The following is a 21,827-nucleotide window of genomic DNA, read 5'->3' on the forward strand; positions in this document are numbered from 1 at the left end:
GACTGTTTTCAGGCGGATCATTACTTGATCAAAATCACGCCCAAACACTATTATGTCATCCAGGAAACAGAGACATTCGTTCCACTGGAGACCTCTGAGAATCATCTCCATGAGCCTTTCGAGCGTGGAAGGGCGTTGCAGAGACCAAATGGCATAACATTCCATTCGAACAAGCCGAAGCGTGTTGTAAAGCTGTTTTCTCCACGATCACGTGGATCCATCTCGACTTGCCAGTAGCGGCTTGTAAATCCATGGTACTGTACATCCTTGCACCCCTAGGCTATCGATACAGTCATCGATCACGAGGCAAAGGATATGAGTCCTTTCTAGTGCGCTTCGTTTAAAACCACGAAAATCGCAACAGTATCTCCAACGACCATCCTTAGCAGAACAAGAACTGTTGGGGAAGCCCAGGGACTACTGGATGGTTGTATGACACCTTGCTCCAACATTCGATTAACTTCTTTCTCCTCCGCCTCTTGCTTAGCAAGGGTCTGACGGCGAGGGGCTTGCTTGACTGGTCTCGCATCACCCGTGTCAATGCGGTGTTTAACTAAGTTGGTACATCCAAGATCATCATCGTTCTTAGCAAAACTATCTCTATAATTGTATAGGAAATCTCGAAGCTTATCTTGTTGGCTTGCGTCCAAATTAACCTTGCCGGTCAAACAAATCTGCTAAATGATCAGGTACCTTAGCATTGTTAACTCTGACACGTGAGACTCTCTTAGCCAGTTTATTTGAAACTAAGTTTACATTCTCACACTGTCCCAGGATTCTACCTTTAGCTAGGATATATTCTTTGTCTAGAACATTGATCACTTTGACTGTAGCCACTTTACTTTGATTAGTAACTACTGAATTGCCCATAACTAACCCATGTGCACATAACATGTCTTTGCAGGGTTCTATGAGGATAGAGGACTGATCTCTCTGAATCTCAGGCAAGCTAACTTGGACATAGGATACAGACTGGGGTGGCAATGGGACATCATCAGCAACCATGACAGTGGTCTCTGTGCCAACCATTGGCAACCATCTGCCCGGCGCAACTGGATCCTCGACCCAGCGATGTCGATCACACCCTCAAGTCTTTCTAACACATCTATTCCAATAATGCCATCGCACTCATGAGAGTTATCTACCTCTGCAATGATGAACTCTTCCTTACTAGGGCTTAAATCATCTCCCAGAAAGACAGATGCTTGGAAAATTCCAAAAGCCTGGAACAAACTTCCATTCACAGCCTCAAGCCTCATGTCAATAGGATTAATAGCTATAGAGGAGGACAAGCTTGCTTGCAGCATGAGACAACAGAGACACTTGGCTACCAGTGTCAACAAGTAAGGTGAAATAAGTATGACCTATCCTTAAATTAACAAATTGGCCCTTATCACCTATTTTAAAGCAAGCTTGGAAATCTGCTTTAACAGCAACTGGGTCAGGTGGATTGTGTAGAGGATTATCGGGAATTGCCTCCCCTTTACTGGAAACCACACTAATCCCCTTTCCACCTGACCACTGGATTTAGCTGATTTAGGCTTTGAGGTCTCCTTAACTGGTACATTCTCCACTGGCATCCGACCTAATTCCGGGCCAGTGGGTAACCATTCCTGACAACCATTCATCTGGGAATTCAGAGGACACTCAGAAGCCCAGTGACCTGTCTGTTTACACTGGAAACAGGCATCTTTATCTCTCCTGCTCGTGCTTGGCGGCGAGATTCCTCCGCCGACCGGAATTGTCTTTCTTCCATGGGGACTGAGACTGATTTTGTCTGTCCTTATTGCGATTGTAGTTTTGTCTTCCTCCTTCAGGTAAACTACGGGGAGCGAGAAGAGTGAAACTGCCGCGGCAGCAAGTTTTTCCACAGTCTTCTGGAGGCTTGATAACTGGTCAGTAAGAGAATCGATTTTTTTTATCCACGGAAGAATCTTCCGACTCAAACTGAACTCTCTTCCCTCGAGAAGGATGAGGACTGACAGATCTCACAGATTTCTTTGAACCTGGTTTTCCAACAACAGACTCATAAAGTTCTGCAACCTCGATAGCATCTTGAAGAGTACAGACACCTCTATCAAGGAATCTAAGTCTTAAGTCTTTATCGACTGCTCTTTTAAGTGCATCTAAGGCAAACCTTTCTTGCATCTCAAAAGGTAGATCTGGATAGGCTCCCAAAGCCAAATGCCAGATATCATCACATAACTCAGCGATAGTCTCACTAGGTTTCACGGGTTCTCATCATGAGCTCCTCCCGTTTGACATCAGGGATACAAGTACCATACCGTCTTCTTAACTGATCAGACAGCCAATGACAGTCTAAGCGGCTCTCTTACAGGTAAACCTGCATAGAAGCGTTGTGCTGCTCCCTCCAGAGCACATCCCAACATCTGAGCAGCCTGGGCATTGTTCCAGCGGGACTGATTAGCAATATTGCTAAACTGGGCCGAAAACCCGATAATCACCAGTTCCATTGAACTTGGGCAACTGCAGAGAAATTCTACCAATGGAAGTATCTCCCTTGAGGTACCTCTATCCATTGAATCTATTCTCTGAGACAAACTGAGAACACAGCTGGACAACTGTGACACCAGACCCACAAGATTTGGATCTGAACTCACCACTGGGCGTGGCGGTTATGCGAAGGTGTAGCATGCATAGAATTGTCTTGAGAATTGAGCTCAGGATGCAAACCATTATTCACTGGGGAATGAATGAATGTGTTTGAACTAAGTACATCAACTGGTGAAAGCTGAGGCGGTATAGTACCAGCAACATTCTCAGACTCAGCCCTATAGGCATTATCTGGAGAAGTATTTGTCACAGAGTGTAACTCTGGAAAGCTGTGCATTTGGCGAGAGCGTAAAATTACCTGCGGACCCTCCACAGAGTTTACTCTCCTTAGATCAGGGTTATTCTGACTGTGAAACTCCATTTTTATGTAATGGGAAAATTTTACTTGAAGTTATAATAAAAGTTACCAACTAACTTATGTTTTATTCAAGTTATTTCCTAAATATTTCTTTGATCCACAAGAAAGGATCCCACCGCTGCCACCATAAAACTGTGGAGGCGCCGGTTCAATGGGGGTAAAACGAGAAAAATATATTTTATTTAAGTAGCATGTCTGTTCTGTGGACCACTCTCGCTTTTACCCTGTTAATTACAGTTTTTACTAATACAAAGAAATAACTTGACAACATGAAGTTGAAACAATAAACAAGGATTTATTACACATAAATTTATCACAGTCAATAATGTCAAATATTATTTAAATCAGAACAAACTTCTGATTAAGTAAGTACTGTCTCAAGCAAAGCATGGATATATTATACTTACATAATATTGTGGTGTTCTCGGTAGATACCGGTGAAAATATATACGGAAAATCTGCGACTCGCATCCACCACAATCAGTCTAGAACTGTCAACTGTCAACTGACAACTGACCAGAACTACGTCACAATCCTCATGACGTAATTTGTTTACAAAACAACAAGCAAAACATATTAATTTATTATTGGTGCAGAATAATAAATGTAGAGCGTCACAGGACTCATTATAATTGTGGAAATGTCTTTTGACGCTTAAAATACAGAATTTGCAAAAGTAATTTTGTCAACGAACTGTGTACACATAAACTCATGACGTCATCATCAAATATGGCCGCCTCCATGGATAACATTGCCGAAGCAATAGCTCTGACGAAACGACAGTTAAATATAAGTTCTATCAGGTAAAAAGGATATGGATTACAATGTACACAACATCGAGTAGTTTTTTTTAATGTTATTCAAACGGTATTACGTCTCACAATCCAAAGACTGAGGATAAATGCAATGAAACTCACTGCCTATATACCGACGGGGAAAACTCGTCGAATGGAAACACACCGGAATTAACCCGAGGCCAAATGCGAGAAAAGATAATTAGGGCTGTATATTACAATATGTACCTGCTAGGCTGTTACAAGCACTGAAATATAGTACTGCAGTAACCAGCTATACAACAGCAACCTGTAGATGATAATGTCTGGGCTAGGTAAACCGGGTATGTCGACCTATGAATCACTCACATTGAAAGCACAGTGACAGTCGGAATCTCTCACACAGAAACCACCGTCTGTATCTATCACAGTGAAATTCAATGACAATGTAGTGCCTTCAATGGCTTCTTAGCACATTGTAAAAAGACTAAATACTCTCAAATCTTTCTTGGAAATGACATTTCTGTAAATGTGTATTCAGTGTTGTAGAATATAGTTTTGACTTCTTCAGAATGGAATATTCTTCAACTGTAATAGTACTGTTTTCTACACAGTTATTAAGTCAAAAAGGTGAAAACATTAATACCCTCAGACAAAACATATACATGACCATGCCTATCAACACAAATACTACGGGGACACTTTATGTCAGTAAGGATGTTCCCTACAAACTGTCCCGACTCAGTAAGATGGATGACTCTGTGTTGAGATATTTCTGTGACCAGGATGTCACCCCTGCAGGTACTTGTGATACCCTGAGGACACTTCAGTGCTGTTTCTCCAGAAGGTCTGAAGGTGAACACTTCATCACCCTCAGGGGTCAGACACACGACACAATTGGATCCCCTATCAGACACCAGGATGTTTCCTGTCCTTAAAGTACAAAGGTAGTTGGGAAACTGTAAGATAGTGTTACTATTCAGCTGAGGACTGATTGACCTGAGCACGTTTCCTGTCATATCTAGGATATCAACAGAGGGAGGAGACTGGGAACTTGCTGCGAGTGTTGATGGTGTCAGAGATGTAATGCCCACGTACATTTTGCTGGTTGTGATGGTTGACAGCAGTACCAGGTCGGGGTTGACTCCGACTGTTACTATCTCTTTTATCTGTGGCACTGCAACAGCTACCTGATTGTGACTCAACTTCGTCAGACCCCATGGTTGACTGTTCAGACTTAGTCGACCCTGACAGGGTTGACTGTTCCTTGTATAGAAAGACTTAACACAGTTGTTGTACTGGTCTGTGATGACAATAGTATCTGTTCCGTCTGCAGCCAGCATCGTCATGTCAAAAAGGATCAGTTGCACTCCCATCTCCTTCTACTCTGGGGTTGATTGTGTCAAGTGACACAGGACTGGCGTCCAGGTCCATTACTCCTTCATATAAGACGTCAATCTCCCCCAGTTGTAGACTGTCTATTGCTCTGCTTAGCTCACTGCTGTCCTGTCTAAATGAGATCCTCGCAATTCTTCTCCTCTCCTTCAAGTCTGCATCTCCAACACCCTCCGCATCACCTGTATCACACCTTTGATACATCTCATACACATCCATGTCACACTCAGACTGTAGAGCCTGGTCTATCAGTTCAGCTTGCTGTTGGTACACCTGAACTGTCAACTCGCCTGATTTTACATCTGCTTTCAGTTGCCCAATGTGTTGGTCTGACAACTCTTTCAGTTCAGCCAGGAGCTTCTTTTCCTTTAGATTAATCTTGTCTATGGCTTTCCTGGATGCTGACTGAATGAGTGATTCCATTTGTTCATGTCGTGCTGTTTCTGATTGAACTTTGGATTGCTGTTTTTCAACATGCTCTTTCACCTGTTCTTGTTTTGTAGATAACTTTGTCCTTGTCATTGTGATGACACTTTTCATTGTCTGCAGCTCGGACTCAATGGTGACAACCTGGTCACATTTCCTGTGGTGGATGGTACAGCATGTGTGGCACACGGCTCTCTTACAATCTTTACATAGGAATTTTATATGTTCCTCATTGTGCTCTCCACACATGACCTTCCTCTTTCTTCTGACCTTCACCTCTCCAGACAGTTCAGTGACATCATGATGACGTGTTGCTGGGATACGGTTGTGCACTCTTGCACATTTCTGGCAGAAGGCGTCATCACAGACCGAGCACCAAACGTCAGCTGGAATTGTCTCCCCATCATCTTTACAGTAACTGCAGGACATGGTATCTGAAAACCATATTTCCCCTGTTATGATCTTCTGACAAACGTTTACTGTGGCTAGTGCAACACTCCAGTTGCAGAATGAGCTACATTTAAATATACTACAAATATACTATCCCAAAAAGAAACGCATAGGCATTTTGTAATTTTTAAATATCTATTAATTACCTATTGTGGTCAAACAATCCTCAAAATATGTAACAAAAGTGTTGATAACATGATTCTACATAATTGCACAAGTGAAAAGTCGACTCTACCTGAAAATGTTGATTTTGATGAGATTTCTTACAAGAATTAAAAAGGCATCGCCACAACGCAACGGAAATCACCTTCCAGTTGAAATTGTGCAGCAAAGGGCATGCACTGTCTGGCTATAAAAATCCAGATTACTTTTGGAAATCGGCATCCGTTTTGAAGGAGTTTCAAGGTCAAATCACTACGCCAAGCCTTGACCCTGTGACACAGAACATCGCAATTGAAAGAATGCACGCTGGAGATTACCAATCTTCTGTTGCCAGGCGTCTGAATGTTAGTCTGAGCACGATATCACGGCTTGCAGCTCGTTACAACGAAACAGGTACAACAAATGACTGTCCCCGTAGAGGCAGACCTCGAGTCACCACTGCAGCCCAAGATCGGTACATCTGGGTACTACATTTGCGTGATCATACTGCCACGTGTGAGAGCACAGCGGCAAGGGTGCCTGGACTTCAGAGGATATCCGGTCAAACTGTACGGAACAGGTTGAGTGAAATTGGACTGAAAGCCAGGAGAGTCGACGTCGTGAGCATGCTATGTGGTCACCATTGTGCTCAACGTCTCCGTTATCTAAAATTGTCCACTTGGGTGCATAGACATTACCTTCTTCTAAACTGATGTCAAAATTCATTTCTTAAAGTTTATTTGTAAACGAGTTATACGTTTGGAAATGCAACATTTTCGCAACAGATTTCTGGGTTATGAATGTTTTTTTTTTAATAGTATAGAAAGAATAAAGTGGAAATATGGACATTATTGGCTCAAACAGGAGTGGTACCAAATGTGAGTCCTCTTTTTACATGGCAAATCTTCTTGCTCCAATAACACTGAAGACAAAATATAGGTAGCAGAACCAGAGGTTAAAATTCCTGTCAACTGTCACTTTTGACAGTTACTGAAATATTGCACTGGCTCATGAATGAAGTATTTTGGGATGTGACATCTAAATATTCAGTGCCAGTTGATATTTGCTGTGACAAATTAAACAATGAGCATGTTCTATTTCAAAGGTTTACCTTTAGACCCAGGACCAAATGAATCCAAGAGACCCTGGATGAGAAAACTAGGCTTGATGTCATCCGCCCAATCCTCTACTGGTCTCTTGGGATCAGACACTTTTGTCATCTTCCTGCAGAATGGACACAGGAGAGACTTGGCGCGCTGATGGCTTCTGGTTTGGTTTTGGTGTACTTAATGACACATTTCCGACAGAAGGTGTGATTGCAGTCAAGTGTACAAGGGTTGCCAAACACCTCGGTACAAATGACACAGGATAGGAAATGCTCTGTCAGTTTCTGTGAGGTTGCCATCTGAAAAATATAAAATGAAACATGCTGACTAATACATTTGCTCTCACAGGAATTTTAACCCACCACTCACATAAACAAGAACACTGAATCAAAGTAGTTACCCTTTGAGTGAGTGAGTGAGTATAGTTTACGCTGCTTTTAGCAATATTCCACCAATATCACAACGGGGGACACCAGAAATGGGCTCCACACATTGTACCCATGTGGGCAATCGAACAGGCTTTTCCGCGTGACGAGCGAATGCTTTAACCGCTAGGCTACCTCACCGCCCAGCTACCCTTTGAGATGCGAAGCAGTTCTTCACGAAACCCCAAAGTGGCTAGATCTGGAGCAGGGAGTAACATGTTTATGGAAGTTAGAATGGTCATAATACCTTCCTCTGCAATCATATTACTGTTAAGCAATGGGAAGTAACCTTGTGACAAACCACAATTAATATAATCTCCTTGAAATTGCGAGAAATTAGTTTTGGATCACCGTTATTTTCCTCACAGTAGTGCAATCCCCTCTGTCATATTTGTTAGTGGAGGAAGATGCCTATATTCAAGGTAAGAATGATATGTGGAATATCTTAACCAATCAATTGGTAACACATTGCTATTTTTCAGTGTTGCAAAACTAGATGACACGTAATAGAAATAAACACAAATAATTACTTTCAGCGTGAAAAACATGTGAAGGGGCAAAGTTGTGAGTGTTTCATGCTGAAAAATTGTGTTTGTCATTTCAGTTAATTGTTTTGGTTGATTTTTATGTAATGGTGCATATGTTAAACATGCATGTGCACATGCTAAACAATAGAGTCTGAACTAGATTACCCAGTGATTGACATCCATCTCCTCAGTGGTGGTCCATTAATTGAAATAATCGAAGATCGGTCGCACTCGCAGTGACCAATTGAGCAAGCAATCGAACATGTTTTCTCATAATCGAACACAAACAATTTTGGAACACTTGTTTGCACCAACAATATTTTTCACAAGGTTGGTTTTGTCTGTGTCATTAAATTTACATTTCATACACTACAGCTCGTTCCAAATCATGATTGAATTTATCTAAAAGACTTCTGGAAAATTATATTCCAAACATTAGCCCTCCTTTATAGATATGACATTTGCAAATGTATTTTGCGCAATTTGAAAAAAAAAAAACCCTCAAAGAACTACATATTTTTTCTTTAGTTTTTTGTGCATTAACAAAGATAACAGGAACATTTGATAAATGTTGCTAACCAATTATTTTCGATGATTGATCGGGTGTAATGGACCAATCATCAATTATGAGATTTTACCCAATTCCAAACACTAGTAATTGATCAACTGAGTTTGACAACCCCATCCCATTAGTCACTTCTTATGACAGGATTGGTTGCTGAAGACCGATTTTGGCCAGGTTCCTTACAAGTCTTGAAGGTACCTAACATCATCTCTATACCAATCTTGTCATGATGAAGAATTTGGCTTCATACACATGTCGGTGTATGTCATTTTTTCTAATTTTAACTGTTTGGGACCTTCAGGACCGAACAGAAAAGCACTTTATTTCTCTCAGGCCGAGTGCATCAGCACATGAGGTAAATACATAAAAAGCCCTGGGAGGTCAATCCAAGTCAAAAGGGTAAAAATATCATTACTTTGTTCAAAATTGGGATTTGTTTTAAAAGTTCCTATTTCCTAAGCTAGGGGTGTTTTTTAACATTGCAATAATGTAAAAATATACATTAATGCCTCTTTGTCACATACAGGCATCAAATCTACAATAACATTAAGTGAGAAAATTCCAGTTCAGAATCTTTTTCTAAAAGCAGCTAGACTTCAGGTTGAATTAAAGGCCAAGCAGGTCTAGATGAGTCGCTGACATCATTATCATATCAAGAAAATTGAAACTTTTGACATTTTTTCAATGTCAGTTTGTAACTGAAGTTGGAGAGATAGGGTATGGGTCACTTCAGATGTTGAACATATATGTTTATATCAATAATACAAAGGTATTCATGCATGCATGCACACACTCCATGGGGATAGGTCATTGAATAAAACAGTAGAAAGTTTCCATTTTTCATAACAATTCTTTATTACTTGCAATGATTCATAGATCTACATTTGGACCTTGCTTTATCTCATCATGCAACTTTCTATATATACTTCCCACCTAAAGTTTAGACTCACTAGTGTAAATATAGACACTTACTTCAGGCAACTTTTCTAAACTAACTTTTGCCAAATATTCCATACGGTTTGAAGGTACTGTTTTCACATCAGAACTGATGTATTGTAAAACAAATTTGTAACGTTGAAAAGATTGTGGTCATGAGTCCAATAAATGATGAACCTCAGTGAAAATTGGTGAATTCTTAACAAAACTTTACACCAACATGCAGCTGTTCACATGAACTATATTTGCACATGCTTTTCAGCAATTTGATGTATGATCCTCGCGCAATTCATCTGCATAAAGTTTGCAGTTGCTTCCCTAAGGTTAGTGGAGAAATCAATCTTCGATGTAACCATATATATATATATATATATATATATATATAACATATAGTGCGTGTTTTAAGTGAGTCTAAACTTTTGATGGGAAGTATATAAGTTGTATAGTCTGAGGTTTATTAAAATCCTGAAATGCATATCACTTGTAAGAAAGTTTGCGAAATAAATGAAAGGGAAGCAGTGCTTGCATGACAATTTATGACAATTCATGACAACTCAGTCACAATGTGACAAGGAAAGGGTCACTGCATTCATTTGCTGTAGAAAATCTGTGTTTATCAACATTATATAAGGGAGATAATCACACAGTAGTCAAAAACATTGTGCAATTTGTAAAATTGAATTCATTGAAATGAAAATTGTTCACACAGTTTTATATGACACTGTTCATAGAATAGATATGATAGAAGTGACCACATCCATATGAAATCTCTGCTAAGGGAGCGTTCATAATTTAGGGGGTGGGGGTGGGGGTGGGGTGTGATGATGATTTTTATGGAGAAGCATGTACAATGTGAATGACCCCCTTAAAATTTATGTACAAAATAAGTGAACCCCCTGCATGCCATGTACAAAATCAATGACCCCCTCCCCTTCCCATAATTTCTAAGCATAATTTTAAACATACTTTTATGTACAAAATTGCTGACCCCCAGTATGTGTGTACAAAATTGATGACCCCTAGCCCCCAGAACAAAATGGGTGACCCCCTTAAAATCATCATAAGCCCCCCTAGCCGTAAATTATGAACGGTCCCTAAAAGCAGAGTCAATTGTACAGTTGTGACTTAATCATGAGTATATATTTGTTTCAGCAGTATTGCAACTGTACGATGTTGTTTGTAAACCAACTGAGTCTGGACCAGACAATCCAGTGATTATCACCACGCGATCTATTGACACTTTATGCTACAGGAGATCTCATTTGTTTGAATGGTAATTTGTTGATGCCTTGCAACAATGTTTTCTCTATAGGACAGTGAGTAAAAGCCTTGTGACAAAGTAAGCCCTGTTCATGGCCCAACCGGATGGTCTTAAAGGGGGCTGTTAAAAGACAGTTACTGTAATCAGTGAAATTTAAGGCATTTAGTCAGGAGTGATTCTTTTTCAGGTTATTATTATTATTATTTTTTTATATATTAAAAACGCATGGATAATGGATAGAGAACATACTGTCAAGCTGAATCTAAAACGTGCTCCATTACTCTCAATTATGCAGATTATCAGTATCCCTTAAAGGTAACACTAAGATAACTTGTTCTCATTTTGATCGACTGTTGCAGTTTGTGACTTGCTATCACTAAATTATGTTGTGTTGGATCTAATCATATACAAGATGCATATAGACAATTATGGATGACTATGATAAAGAATATAGATTTAATTTAAGCTTAGTGATTCTCTATTGACATATTTATGTTAATCCTTTATTAATACAATAAACAGTCACCAAACATTTATGTCCTTATGTCAACAATATTACATCAGAACAAGCGTTTGATAGATTACACATCAGCCCACTGTTACAGATTTGGAGGACAAAGAACACTACGCATTATGTTATTTGGTGTCCCAAATCTCAATGATGTACTGAAAAGAAATCTACTGAACATCATTAAAAACGCACCACTTATAAAAGTTCAGATTATTAAAAGCATGTGTAAGGAATTGATATTTTTTGTGTGATAATAGCAGATGGACGAATGACAAAAACAACAACACAGAAAAGACGCTCAATCATTCAAATGTTCGACAGTCAGAAAGGATCAAACACACGTGGGGTCAAATCGAAAAGTCAATATCGCGTGTGACCGCCATTTGCATTGACACATGCAGTTCAACATCTCCTCATTGAGTCAATAAGCATCCGAATAGAGTTCTTGAGGATGGCATTCCACTTCTGCAGTAGTGCAGCCTCGAGTTCCCGGATGTTTCACATCTGTTGTCGCCGCGAAAGACTTTGACTAATTTCGTCCCACAAGTGCTCCATGGGGGAGACATCTGGCGACTGTTCTGGCCAATGAATAACCTGGATGTGTTGATGGGCCAGATGCTGCATGGAAAGTCTTGTCGTGCGTGCCCATGGCTGTCCTGTTGAAAAGTATGGACATCTTGGTGGTGATTGAAGACAGATATGATGTGATTCTGAAGAATCTGCTCACGGTAATAAAGGGCATTAACTCTCCCTTGACAGACATGAAGGCAGTCCTGTGATTGTAATTTATTCCACCCCAGACCATGACACTCCCACCACCCAAAGGTCTGTCTGAACCACACTCTCATCAGCATAATGTTCACCACGTCTACGCCAAACACGTAATCGGCCGTCAGCATTACGTAGATGAAGACGTGACTCGTCAGTGACTACCACACTATGCCATTGTTGTAACCTTTACTGAAAATGCCTGCTAGCCCATTGTATACGCTCATTACGGTGTCTGTCAGTCAGAATTGGTCCCACGTAAGGACGTCGAGCATGGAGCCCTGAAGCGTGTAGACGGCGTCGCATGGAGTCAGCGCTGATGACCCCCACGGCAACCTTGAACTAGTGCAGCAGTCCTGGCAGTCGGCAGTGTTCAATCACTGATATGGACAAGGTCAATATGGTGATCCTGATGGAGTGTCGTAACACGTTGTTGCCAAGGTCATTGAAGGTCACGGGTGCTGCCTGTCTACTGATGTTGTCTATGAAGCCTAATGATGGTGGAGTGGCCAAGTCCAAGTTGTCGAGCAATATCCCTGCTGCTGGTGCCAACCTGAATCATGCCTAGTGCACGTTCTCTTCGTGAGGTGTTAACCTCGGCATCTCTGTCCTCGTTTCACAATCGTTAGTAAAGCAATGAGAATCGGTTATCATACACCTGCTTTTCATGTCACAGTCAGTATGATTTCAGAATGAAATTCGCGCTTTTTTCATGGCGTGGCTGCATGTTGATGCATTTTGGAATTATGAGTCATATTGTGGACAGCAATTTGTTTCTAAAGCATTTATTCAACTGGACATGCCCTTCGACTTCATGTTAGTTATATTCATTGATCATTGTCAAGCTGAAATCCATCTTGATGAAAATATGGACAATTTTAGACTGGTGCGTTTTCAATGATGTTCAGTATATACAGTACAACCAGAAATTATTGAGAATTTAAAAATTGTAAAATTTTTATTTTTTTCACTCATTACTCATGTATTAAATGTGAATATTAGCAGAACATAACTCCAGATTCAAAGACAGGTGAACAGTTAGTATTTTGTCAAGTCACCATGGGCAGCAATGCGGGCTTCAATGCGGCGGGGCATACTACTGATCAAAGAAGTTAGAAAGTCGTGGTCCATGCTGTCCCAATATCGGACCACCTTTTCGTTCATTTCAGCAATATTTGTCAGATTTTTCTTATTGACACTTTCCTTCATAAGTCCCTAAACATTTTTTATTGGATTTAAGTCAGGGCTATAGCTTGGCCAATCTAAAAATGTCATATTTTGGGTCCGAAACCTGGCCTGTGTATGCTTTGAACGATGTTTTGGGTCGCTGTCCTGCTGGAAAATCCAAACATTTCCATAGAACACGTGAGCAGATGGAAGTAAATGTCCCTCGAGAATATCTGTGTACCGCTCACTGTTCATATTCCCTTCAAATACACAGAGGAGCGTGGCCCCTAGCACAGACATGCCACCCCACAAGTTAAATTTCAGACTGTACTTTGGGCGCTGATACAAAGGTTTTTTAGTTTGTTTGGTCCAGAATTTCAGTGTATTAGGAAACAGCCACACAGAACTTTCATCTGAGAAAATCACATTGTCCCATTTAAAATTTCTATGCTGTAAGCACCAGTTCAACCTTCACTCCTTTTGTTCAGGTTTCATGATCGGTGATGGAATTCCTCGACTTTTCTGCCAACCCATAGCCTGCAGCTCAGTTCTAATTGTCTCCTTGCAGACAGCCACAGTTCCTCTATCAATCATATCCAGCCTTAAGTTTTCTAAACTCCTTAGTTTGTTTTTAGAAACAAGAATACCAAGCCGCCTCCTGTCACCGACAGTCAATTTTCTGGGACTACCTGCGCCTCCCTGGTGCTCAATGCCATATCCATTTGCAATATTTTTCAAAACATGATAAACAGTGGACAAAGGGATGCCTGTTCTACTTGAAATCACTTTAGCTGATCTGATGTCCTTGTTATAATACTTTAAAATCAACTTCCTCTTCTCTAAATCATCCATACTGAGGATCACTGAAAAGGTCGTCTGCTAGCAAGTAAACAAAGGGGATAACTCTTCACAAACTAATGAAAAAGGATTAACGAAGTTGTCTCTCTTGAATGAAACCAAGCACTTGATAGCTGGTCATGGTTGTTTATACTAGAAATCCAATTAAACATATTCCTAAAATTCTCAATAATTTTTGGTCATACTATATTCTTGGCTGTCCACAAATATATAGAAACAACAAACAGATTTTGCAGCTAGCATAATATTATTGTCGCCAAATCATAGTTCAGTCTATATATAAATAGTAAACTGTATAATATTTGCACATGTATGAAATATTCACTTTTCATTTTATCCGATTGTACATATCCTGTACATTAATACTATACATATAATTTGTACACATTTATGTTTCCCTAATATCAAGCCTGGTCCTATTGCATGCATGAACTATGTTACCATGTATTTAGCTGGGTTGCTGTACTTTAAGTGCAAAGGAACTGTTCACTGCAGTTTTCATACAAAGCAGGGCTCCAGATAAGGGCCGTATCGGCGTATGTATGGATAAAAAAAATGCACGATACGGTAGCAAATAATTTAGAAAACGTAGCAGACACGCACCACAGCAATTGTGTACGGTCTTAGAATCATGTACAGGCGTATTTATCTAAAAAAAATATTGTTTATTGACCTGTTTACACAAGAGTAGCAATGTTGTGGTGCATATATGAAACGAAACAAGATTACTGATAGTCCATTAACTTCCGTTCAGTACTCTAAATGTACGCTTAAGGTTTTCCAGTACTCACTATTGAACAAATAAGGAGTACGTACTCCTGATGTTTAAAAATTATCTGGAGCCCTGCAAAGTCACTAGACCATTGCCCCTGCGCATTTAGATAGAGTACATCTTGACATTAATGTAATGGAGACCCTGAAACAAATTGATCCAGGACTCCACCCCTCTAACCCACACCCCCTTACCCCTAGCCCCCTGTTGTTATAAGCTAGTAATTAGTACCTCTAGCCCCTCGCCTGGCTGTTCTGTTATTTGTACTCACTCCCCTGTAAGTATGAGGGACACTAGTTGGTAGCTATGCGGAGTCTCTCTTTGGAGTGTTTAGAAGTACATGTCATTCACCTTCTCACTCAAGGTCAATGCCCTTTCAAAGTTGTCTTGCATTTGGCATGATGCTATTTTCGGTTTCCTACAGCAATGATTGTACATTGAATTTTTTATTGCAATATATGTAACTTTGGAATATTCCTTATTTTCTCATCAACTGGGTTTTGATTGTTTTCCTATGTCCGTCTTATGTCTCAAATTTCACACCAGACAACTAGGAAAAATGGCGGACTACAAATCCCCTCTTACATAAAAGAAGAAAATCAAACTCGCATATGAAGACATTGTGTTCAAACACACTGTGTAACTAGATGGATCTGAAAACTGGATTGTCAGTTCCTTCAACCAATCCATGTCAAATGCGTTTAGTGACCTGTTGAAACTGCACACATCATAGGTTTTAGCGTAGCGTCGATGTGGGCTAGCTTCCTGGTTCAGCATCAGTCAGTAACTGGCTGTACGTTTACAAAACTGGTTACACGAAGTGAGTTAAAGAAAATGTCATTTGTACAAATACAGTTCCTGGTAGGAGTTATTTGTATGCGTTCACATTAAAGTCCCATAGAAATGAATATAACCAGCTGTCATCGAGCGATTCACTTGTCAGATGTTAACAATTCTCCGGGTGACGAATTTCAAACGGGGGTACACGCGATAGTTCTACTGTCACGGACAACCGCGTGCATAAAATCCACTTGACTACAAATGAATTATAGATAAGTATTGTCCAAGTTGTCAATTGTCTTTTTATAGAGATCAGAGTAGCAACAATACCTACCTGTATCCCGGTACGGCAAAATGCTCGTATCCAATTTCGCATCAAATCTCGAATAGATATCTATAGTACTGCAGTAGAGTTATCTCCCTTGGAATACCACAAAAACGGTTCTCAATCATCAGATAGTCAGTTACACTTGAACCTACGTCTTGAAAAGAGGGCGAAATTTCTTGTATTTTTATATTTTTATGTGTACATTTTGCTTTTAGTTCATTTATTGCAAAACAATATCGGAAACTAATGGGATACAATTTATGGGGACAATCAAAATAGCTTGGTAGGAGGGAGGGGCTGAAACTAGACTGGTTCCCGTGCGTTCCTGTGACTGATTAAGCTTGAACGGCCGCACACTCCGGCGCAGTGATGACTTACCATGGAACTCTGGGTAGTAGTGAATGAAAGTGCAACAACACCAAGCGCAAAGGGAGCCGGGAACCAGCTTCTCAACGCTGCCAGCAGCATTACACTCAGAGTTACCTCCCATACCTTAAGCACATACATGTATGTCCGTTTGCGTAAGCTGGTTCCCGGCTCCCTTCGGCGGCGGAGCTAGGGGCCGGTACACCGGTATATCGGCGGATTTTAGGTTGTCCTCGGATTTGCCTGCAGGAAATGTCATAACGGGTAGAATCTAGATATAATTGACGAAAAACAACAACATGTCAAATGTTACTGCAGCATCTTATAGCCCACTGTCTCATCGTTTATCGATTACCGATAAATATCACATTGTTATCGTATTTCGCACACACAAGCAATGTCAACTACTGGTTTTGTTATAGTTTATCTGGGGGAAAATGGCAGTTGATAAAAAGAACACGAATATTAAACATGTTGAAGTTTTCTTGACTGTCACAAAAATGGCCATGATTTGAAGATGTTTTAAAGATATTTGAAACTATCTTCACAGTATACATATTCAGTGTACGAAATAAGGCCCGTCCGACCGCCCGAGACGGGCTAGACTTCTGACGGACGGCCTAAATTTACAGCTAGGCAGCCCGATGGTCTGGTAAAAAAAATAGATAAGATGTTCCATACATCTGAATAAATCTACCACTTCTTGAAATCTATTTTTCAAATTGAGCGTTACATTTACACTTGACAATTACTGTTTGAACGTTGAACCACCATATCGCACCTAAACAGTAACTACAAATGGAGTTATTTTCTTTGGATTGTCTGGTCTGGTTAAATCCATATTGGGCTGGTAACATTTTGAAGGGACGGTCTGGGTTGACTGAGACTGAAGCATTATGGTTGACGGCAGTACCCGGTCTGGGTTGACTGAGACTGAAGCATGATGGTTGACGGCATCCATCTGGGTTGACTGCGACTGAAGCATGATGGTTGACGGCAGTACCCAGTCTGGGTTGACTGAGACTGAAGCATGATGGTTGATGGCAGTACCCGGTCTGGGTTGACTGAGACTGGAGCATGATGGTTGATGGCAGTACCCGGTCTGGGTTGACTGAGACTGAAGCATGATGGTTGACGGCTGTACCCGGTCTGGGTTGACTGAGACTGAAGCATGATGGTTGATGGCAGTACCCGGTCTGGGTTGACTGAGACTGGAGCATGATGGTTGACGGCAGTGCCCTGTCTGGGTTGACTGAGACTGAAGCATGATGGTTGATGGCTGTACCCGGTCTGGGTTGACTGAGACTGAAGCATGATGGTTGATGGCTGTACCCGGTCTGGGTTGACTGAGACTGAAGCATGATGGTTGATGGCTGTACCCGGTCTGGGTTGACTGAGACTGAAGCATGATGGTTGACGGCAGTACATGGTGTGGGTTGACTGAGACTGAAGCATGATGGTTGATGGCTGTACCCGGTCTGGGTTGACTGAGACTGAAGCATGATGGTTGATGGCTGTACCCGGTCTGGGTTGACTGAGACTGAAGCATGATGGTTGATGGCAGTACCCAGTCTGGGTTGACTGAGACTGAAGCATGATGGTTGATGGCTGTACCCGGTCTGGGTTGACTGAGACTGAAGCATGATGGTTGATGGCAGTACATGGTCTGGGTTGACTGAGACTGAAGCATGATGGTTGATGGCAGTACATGGTGTGGGTTGACTGAGACTGAAGCATGATGGTTGATGGCAGTACCCAGTCTGGGTTGACTGAGACTGAAGCATGATGGTTGACTGCTGTACCCGGTCTGGGTTGACTGAGACTGGAGCTGTGATGGTTGATGGCAGTACATGGTCTGGGTTGACTGAGACTGAAGCATGATTGTTGATGGCAGTACCGGTCTGGGTTGACTGAGACTGAAGCATGATGGTTGATGGCTGTACCCGGTCTGGGCTTGACTGAGACTGGAGCTGTGATGGTTGACGGCAGTACCCGGTCTTGGTTGACTGAGACTGAAGCATGATGGTTGATGGCTGTACCCAGTCTGGGTTGACTGAGACTGAAGCATGATGGTTGATGGCAGTACCCGGTCTTGCTTGACTGAGACTGAAGCATGATGGTTGATGGCTGTACCCGGTCTTGGTTGACTGAGACTGAAGCATGATGGTTGACGGCAGTACCCGGTCTGGGTTGACTGAGACTGGAGCTGTGATGGTTGACGCCAGTACCCGGTCTGGCTTGACTGAGACTGAAGCATGATGGTTGATGGCTGTACCCGGTCTGGGCTGTCTGAGACTGAAGCATGATGGTTGATGGCTGTACCCGGTCTGGGTTGACTGAGACTGAAGCATGATGGTTGATGGCTGTACCCGGTCTGGGTTGACTGAGACTGAAGCATGATGGTTGACGGCAGTACATGGTCTTGGTTGACTGAGACTGAAGCATGATGGTTGATGTCTGTAACCGGTTTGGGTTGACGGAGACTGAAGCATGATGGTTGCCGGCAGTGCCTTGTCTCGGTTGACTGAGACTGAAGCATGATGGTTGACGGCAGTACATGGTCTGGCTTGACTGAGACTGAAGCATGATGGTTGATGGCTGTACCCGGTCTGGGTTGACTGAGACTGGAGCATGATGGTTGACGGCAGTACCCGGTCTGGGTTGACTGAGACTGGAGCTGTGATGGTTGACGGCAGTACATGGTCTGGCTTGACTGAGACTGAAGCATGATGGTTGATGGCTGTACCCGGTCTGGGTTGACTGAGACTGAAGCATGATGGTTGACAGCTGTACCCGGTCTTGGTTGACTGAGACTGAAGCATGATGGTTGACGGCAGTACCCAGTCTGGGTTGACTGAGACTGAAGCATGATGGTTGATGTCTGTAACCGGTCTGGGTTGACTGAGACTGAAGCATGATGGTTGCCGGCAGTGCCCTGTCTCGGTTGACTGAGACTGAAGCATGATGGTTGACGGCATCCATCTGGGTTGACTCTGACTGGAGCCTCTAACGTCTCCTGCTACTGTGGTGATGATGATATTACATGACTCAACAGCTGCCCACTGGTCCAAGACACCTTCATTCAAGACATCAACCTGCCCTAGTTGAAGATCGTCTATTGCACTACTCATGCAGGTTCTGTCTATATCCCAGTTCTCCTCTCCTTCAGGTCTGCAGCTCCAACTGCCTCCACTCCACCAGTCTCACAGCCTTGATACATCTCTTACACATCCATGTCACACTCATATTGTCGAGTCTGGTCTATTAACTCAACCCGATGGTACACCGGCACTCTTCCGTCGCGTTTAAAAGAATACACTCAGAGCTACAGGTAACTTTTGGGGTCATTGAGTTATGTACTCGCTTTTGTTCATCTCAGTTGGGTATCCTAATTATCCTTTGAGTAACCAAATAAATTGTACCCACCTCACTTAAACTTAATTGGGTATTTTGCCATTTTTCATTAATTGTAAAAATATAGTAAAGTTTAATTGTTGGTTTACTTGTTTGTTATTTATATTTGATCTGTAATATGAGAAACGATAAGGAAGACTGCAAGTTGCCAAGTTCATGTGTTGAAATAGAACCTCTCAATATATCTCAGTTATTTTATCTATCCTCAGTAAAGTCCATCACATGTTTGTGTGTACACATGTAAGATCCCATTTATTGAGTATTTACAAATATTCAAGCGTACTTGTACGCACTAGACTTAATAGGAATTAAGATTTCACATAAATATTTGCGTAATTTACGCGGATACGCAGCTTATCTGTACCTCTTATACACGATGTATCCATTGATACTACAGTTTCTGAAATCTATCTCCTGTATATGAACTGCACAGAAGATCATTTTAGATTTGTCATGTTTGTCTTCCAAACATTTCCAAGTATCAGTGTTTACTTGCTTTGAGGAAGCACGGTGTGCATTGTTTGAAAGTTTTACCTTCATATCCTGGACCAAACGAATCCCAGAGTTCTTGGCTTGACGTCATCTGCCCATTCCTCAACTGGGTGCCGTTGTACAAAGCGATCTTAGCGCTAAGGTGACCGTTACCCCAATTCCTTAACATAGACTTAAGGTAGTCATAGCACAAAGGTTGTTTTGTACATCGGCACCCAGGTCTCTTAGTGTCAGATACGTTCGTCATGCATCTTTCTTCAGAATGGACATGGAGGACACATTGCGCTGATGGCTTCTGGTCTGGTTTTGGTGTACTTGATGGCATATTTCCGACTGAAGGTGTGATTGCAGTCAAGTGAGTGAGTGAGTATGGTTTTACGCCGCTTTTAGCAATATTCCACCAATATCACAGCGGGTGACACGAGAAATGGGATTCACACATTGAACCCATGAGGGTAATTGAACCTTGGTCTTCGGCGTGACGAGCGGACACTTTAACCACTAGGCTACCCCACGCCCCATGCAGTCAAGTGAACAGGCTTTATCCAACATTTCCGTACAACTGACACAGGACAGGAAATGACCAGTCAGATTGTGTGAGGTTGTCATCTGAAACAGCGAAAAAATGAAATACAACCATAAGCAAACATACACATCTTGGTGCGTGCGTGTGTACGTGCCCGTATGCGTGTACGTATATGCGTGTGTACGTATATGGCGTGGACCAGGCGTCAAAGGCGCTGCAATTGGCTGTGCAACGTTGCTTCCCTATGACCTACCAGAAACATTTGATGTTAGTTGGAATCGTGGTTCGTTTTTGGGTTTGTGTGTACCAAACCCGTACTCGTGGCTAAACGTTTAAGACTATCGGGAATTCCAGTATTTTAGCCCCGGAAAATCACTGTTCTAGTGATGACATACTAGTATGTAGCCATATTTAAGCCCAGGGCTTAAATTCGAAAATGCGCAATATGTTGATAAAATAAAAAGAATTTTTTTTTTAAAAACTCTTTTATCAGGAAACTGGTCTATTTATCCAAAATTGAATGACCACATGGTTCAATCTAACTGCAACTGCATGTACATCATAGGGGATAAGATGATCAATTTCTGTCACTAATAACTGCCCTGTAACTGGTGTCCAAAATGTTCTGTAAACGTGATAACCTCGCAGAGGCACAACTAATGTTAAAAACGTCGAGGGTTGCCATGTGTTTGGAAAGGGACATCACTCTAAACACCCAAGAATTAAATCCAAATTCAAACCCATGGGCTTAAATACGGAAAAATTTTTTTCGCGTAGGCCTAAATACGTGAATTCCCGGTAGCATCACTTCGGGCTTTCCTTCCTCATTAGACTGACACGCAGTGACATAAATGGAGTAACTGATCGACTCTGTCAATTTCTGTTTGTTAACCAAATAAAACATACAA

The 21,827-nt window shown here is 41.6% G+C and overlaps 1 protein-coding gene across 1 annotated transcript; it reads right to left on the reverse strand.

Annotated features, from left to right (window-relative positions):
* Positions 1-3,324: 3,324 nt before the first annotated feature.
* Positions 3,325-20,805, reverse strand: LOC124272416. The gene is given in 4 exon segments (XM_046707587.1): positions 3,325-5,057; positions 5,059-5,960; positions 7,229-7,522; positions 20,436-20,805. Coding segments are annotated over 3 exon segments (1,746 nt in total). The 5' UTR covers positions 7,338-7,522; positions 20,436-20,805; the 3' UTR covers positions 3,325-4,322.
* Positions 20,806-21,827: the final 1,022 nt, after the last annotated feature.

This window comes from Haliotis rubra, unplaced genomic scaffold (genome assembly GCF_003918875.1).
Source record: "Haliotis rubra isolate DU_JTF1 unplaced genomic scaffold, ASM391887v1 Scf103, whole genome shotgun sequence".
NCBI classification, from domain to species: domain Eukaryota; kingdom Metazoa; phylum Mollusca; class Gastropoda; order Lepetellida; family Haliotidae; genus Haliotis; species Haliotis rubra.